The 4,798-nt window shown below is 38.0% G+C and overlaps 1 protein-coding gene across 1 annotated transcript; it reads left to right on the top strand.

Moving 5' to 3' along the window:
* Positions 1-1,083: 1,083 nt before the first annotated feature.
* LOC126696245 (uncharacterized) lies at positions 1,084-3,951 on the top strand. Its single transcript, XM_050393015.1, has 5 exons — positions 1,084-2,132; positions 2,305-2,731; positions 2,824-2,903; positions 2,988-3,375; positions 3,730-3,951. Exons 1-5 carry the CDS (start codon positions 1,084-1,086, stop codon positions 3,949-3,951), a joined length of 2,166 nt encoding a protein of 721 aa, XP_050248972.1.
* The last annotated feature ends 847 nt before the right edge of the window (positions 3,952-4,798 follow it).

Here is a 4,798-nt window from a genome sequence, read left to right as displayed (position 1 = left end):
AGAGAATGCAGAATTGGAAAAAAAGAAAACTAAGGTGAGTAACAATGAAGGTTTACATGTTCTTTCTGGGGTGGATCAGATTAAATTGGTGGAGGTTGCTAGACAACCCCGTCGGGCATTATAAGTCTATTGAGTTGGAGCTGTCGAGGGCTTGGGAACCATCAGACAGTTCTTGCCTTGATAAAGGTAATCAATAAACAAGATCCCAATATTTTCTTTTTAATGCAGACAAAATCTGGTTTGGATTGGATGATAAAGGTTTGTGATTGGTGTAAATATAAAAACGGTCTTATTGTGCCTAGTAGGGGAAGTAGTGGTGGTTTAGCTTTATTTTGGAAAAAAGAGATTAGGCTTGATATTTAGACTTATTCTTATTCACATATTGATGCATGGGTAGATGGGGGGAATGGTATTGGTTGGTGGCACCTTACAGGGTTTTATGGTGAACCTGATACTTCTGAAAGATGGGAATCATGGAAAAAACTTAAACATTTACATGGGACATCCTCTTTGCTGTGGCTAGCAATTGGGGATTTTAATGAAATTACTAGCATGGCTGAAAAGGAGGGAGGAAGTAACAGAACAAGACAGCAAATGAAATATTTTGTTGACACTATTAACGTTTGTGGTTTTAAGGAAGTTCGGTTCACGGGGCCATTGTTTACTTGGTTGTACTTAAAAAAGGATGGGTCCCAAATTAGAGAAAGGTTGGATAAAGCTTTGGCTACGATGGAGTGGTTTCATTTATTTCCAATGGCTAAGCTTACTCATCTTTCATCATCGGCTTCAAATCATTCCCTTTTCGTTCTTCAGTTGTTTGCAAAACCAAGAAAAAAGAGGATGGGTAGGGTTTTCTGATTTGAATCAATGTGGTTAAAGGACCCGAGATGTGAGGCTATTGTGGAGGAAGCTTGGGATGAAGGCTTGTATGGAGAGTCAGGTGATGTTCTTAATAGATGCTTGGAGAGTTGCCGTGCTAGACTTGAGGTGTGGAATGGCATAGAATTTGGTAATCTGGGGAAAACAGTGGCTGAATTACAGAAAAAGTTAGAATGATTAGAGCTGCAACCTTTAACACCGGATATGATTAGATATTTGAAGAACACTAGAATTGAGTTGAATTGTTGGATGGATAAGGAAGATGATATGTGGAAACAAAGATCAAGATTTAGTTGGCTGCAATCTGGGGATAGGAATACCAGATTTTTCCATGAGAAAGCTTCAACAAGATACAAAAAGAATTTCATAGAGGGATTAATGGATGAGAATGGTAGGTGGTTGGAGGGAGATGAGCATGTGGAAGAGTTGATGTTGCAGTACTATGAGAGGCTTTTTACTAGTAGTGATCCTATGGATTTTGAAGAAATTCTAGATGCAGTTCAACATAAAGTCACCCTTAAGATGAATCAGGTACTTGAAAGGGAGTTTACAGAAGTTAAAGTGAAAAATGCCGTTAAGCAAATGTACCCTTTGAAGTCTCCTAGACCGGATGGCATGCCTCCACTGTTTTATCAACACTTTTGGTCCAAGATTGGTGGTGTGGTTACTTCAACCGTTTTGGCCTTCCTCAATTCAGGTATCATTCCACCGAACTTTAATCATACACATATTGTCCTTATTCCTAAATGTAAAGAGCCAAAAACTGTGACTGATTATAGACCCAATAGTCTTTGTAATGTGGTTTATAAAATTGCATCAAAAGCCATTACTAATAGATTGAAAAAAGTTCTTCCTTCTATTATTAGTGATACCCAAAGTGTATTTGTGCATGGTAGGTTAATCACTGATAATGTTCTTGTAGCATATGAGATGATGCATCATATTAGTCAAAAGAAGAGTGGAAGAATGGGTGATTTGGCTCTAAAGCTTGATATGAGTAAGGCATATAATAGGGTAGAGTGGATATGGTTGGAAAAAATTATGCAAAAGTTGGGTTTTGATGATAAATGGTGTGCTTTGATTATGAATTGTGTCACTACTATTTCTTATTATGTGAAGATTAATGGCAAGCCTAAAGGGCATATTGTTCCAAGTAGGGGAATCAGGAAAGGTGATCCACTATCTCCCTACCTATTCTCGTTATGTGCGGAAGGACTTTCTACTCTTATTAAGAAAGAGGTGGAGAATGGAAGGTTAGGGGGAGTTGCAGTTTGCCATAGAGGTCCCAAAATATCTCATCTTTTCTTTGCCGATGATAGTTTGATTTTTTGTAGAGCTTCCTTGGAGGAGTGTGATGCACTTCCGAGTTTATGAGTGTGCTTCGGGGCAGCAATTAAATCGTGCTAAAACTTCTTTATTTTTTAGTGGTAATACTCCTATTGATATTCAAGAAGTCATCAAAGAGAGGTTTGGGGCCCAAGTGATAAAGCACCATGAGAAATATCTTGGTTTGCCATCATTGGTGGGAAGGAATAAGAAGAACACTTTCAATTCTATTAAGGAAAAATTAAGAAAAAAGCTTGCTGGATGGAAAGAGAAGTTATTGTCTAAGGCGGGGAAAGAAGTGTTGATAAAAGCTGTGGCACAAGCAATTCTGACGTATACTATGAATGTTTTCAAATTGCCTGACTCTCTATGTGAGGATTTGATGAGTATGATTCGTAATTTTTGGTGGGGGCAAAGAAATGATGAGAGGAAGATAGCTTGGATGAGTTGGGAAAAATTATGTGCTTCAAAGAGTTGTGGTAGGATGGGTTTTAAAAAGCTTAAGGAGTTCAACTTGGCTTTATTGGTAAAGTAAGGGTGGAGACTTCAACAGGTTATGACTCATTGGTGTACAAGGTTTTGAAGGCTAAGTATTTCCCTACAGGTGATTTTTCATAGGCTGTTTTGGGTAATAATCCATCATTTACATGGCGGAGTATTATGTGTGCTCAACCTCTTGTTAACTATAGTTTACGATGGTGAGTTGGCAATGGTGAGAGAATCCGGATTTGGGGTGATAGATGGCTGCCTAAGCCTTCAACTTTCATGGTTTCATCTCCTAGGTTGTTTATGCCACAAGATATAAAGGTTGGAGAGTTGATGAATAAGGAAGAGGCTTCATGGAAGGTTGATGTCGTTAATGCTCTGTTTTTGCTGCATGAAGCAGAGGCTATAAAAGCAATTCCTATAAGTTCTAATTTGCTAGAAGACAAACAGATTTGGGCTTGGAGCACTAATGGAGCTTTTTCAGTAAAAAATGCCTACTGGGTTGCTTCTCAAATGTCATTAGTTGATTCCTCAAGTTCAAGTTCTGATGGCAGCCAAGAAAAAAGCTTTTGGAAACGTCTATGGCAGATCAATGTGCCTCATAAAATAAGGCACTTTGCTTGGAGGGCTTATCGAGACATCCTTCCGTTGAAAAATAACCTTGTTAAAAGAAATGTTTTGCAGGTTGATATATGTGATGGCTACAACATGGAGGCAAAGGATTCAATACATTTTTTCTAGAAATGCACCTGAACTAAAGAACTATGGTCTTCATCGAAATTGGTTTTTCCCAACATGATGGACCAGCTTAGTTATTTTAAGGAGATGTTATGGTGTTTTTTGATGGACAAAAAGAGTTCACCGGAAAACATTGAGCTGCTGTTGACTTGTGCATGGGCGATGTGGGGTAATAGGAATGATATTTGTTATGGCGGAATGCGAAAGGATGGAAGGATGCTTCTTCAATGGGCAATGCAATACTTGGAGGAATATCGGGTTGCTATTGATTTATTACCGAATGCTCAGGTGTCTGTCTAGCATGATCAGAGATGGATTCTGCCACCTGCACCGTGTTTCAAGTTCAATGTTGATGGTGTTGTGTTTGCAAAGCTGCACTCTGTGGGAGTTGGAGTCATAGTACGGGACTGGAATGGGCGATTTGTAGCGGCAATGTGCAAACAAATTCATGCACCATTGGGGCCTCTTGAAGCGGAATCAAAGGTTGTTGAAGTTGGTTTACAGTTCGCAAAGCAACTTTGATTTTTAGATTTCATAATTGAGGGTGATTCGTTAATTGTCTCTAGGGCATTGAATCACTTTTCCTTAGCTCCGGTCTTGATCGATGCAGTGATTATGGGTATTAGCTCAGCTTCCTTGGAGTTCCATAATGTGTATTTTTCTCATGTAAAACGTAATGCAAATACCCCATCTCATTTGTTAGCAAAGTATGCCAAGGGCATAGTTAATCAGTGTATGTGGATGGAGAATTGTCCTAGTTTCTTAGAATTAGCAATTCTTCATGATGTAAACTCTATTGTTATTTGATTAATATTAAGTATGTGTCTTCCTATCCAACAAAAAAATAATAATAATAATTGCCTAGTTTAATTGCCTAGTAAACTGAGATTTTGATAATATTTATAGAATGGTAATTTAATCTTGCAATGTTTTTTACATTGCTTGTTTCATCACGTGGGACCCTGCAATCATGCCAATATCAGGTGTGACCTGTGATATATGAATTGCTCGTGAGGTTTTGACCTATGACTTCATTGCAAGATTGTAATGGCAGTAGGTCTATGGTATTTAATCTATGAGTAATAGATAAATGTAGAGACAATGGTGTGACTGTCATCTTATATTTGCAATGGCTTATGGGTTTGATGAACAAAGAAAAATTGGTTAGAGTCAAATTTTTTGAATCTATTTTAATAGCCTCAATTTTGGCGTGGCTGCCACTGTTATTATTGGTTAGCATTTTTTATTAATTCATCAAGGGACTCATTAATTCAAAAGTAACCAATATTTGTTAGCGTCAAACTTGAAAAAGAGTGGGACGAATTGCACACTAATGGGGTTGTAATTATAAGGTTTTCACTCGTAGTTA

The sequence above is a fragment of the Quercus robur genome, chromosome 8 (assembly GCF_932294415.1).
Source record: "Quercus robur chromosome 8, dhQueRobu3.1, whole genome shotgun sequence".
NCBI classification, from domain to species: Eukaryota; Viridiplantae; Streptophyta; class Magnoliopsida; order Fagales; family Fagaceae; genus Quercus; species Quercus robur.
This window is presented reverse-complemented; position numbering and strand designations above follow the sequence as displayed.

Bases quoted from the DNA above. Each gene is read 5' to 3' on its own strand.
- LOC126696245 (XM_050393015.1), top strand. From the start codon at position 1,084: ATGATTAGATATTTGAAGAACACTAGAATTGAGTTGAATTGTTGGATG. The intron at 2,904-2,987 runs GTGAGTTGGCAA...TTCATCTCCTAG, and splicing joins GTTAACTATAGTTTACGATG to GTTGTTTATGCCACAAGATA. The intron at 3,376-3,729 runs GTTGATATATGT...GTGTCTGTCTAG, and splicing joins TTAAAAGAAATGTTTTGCAG to CATGATCAGAGATGGATTCT.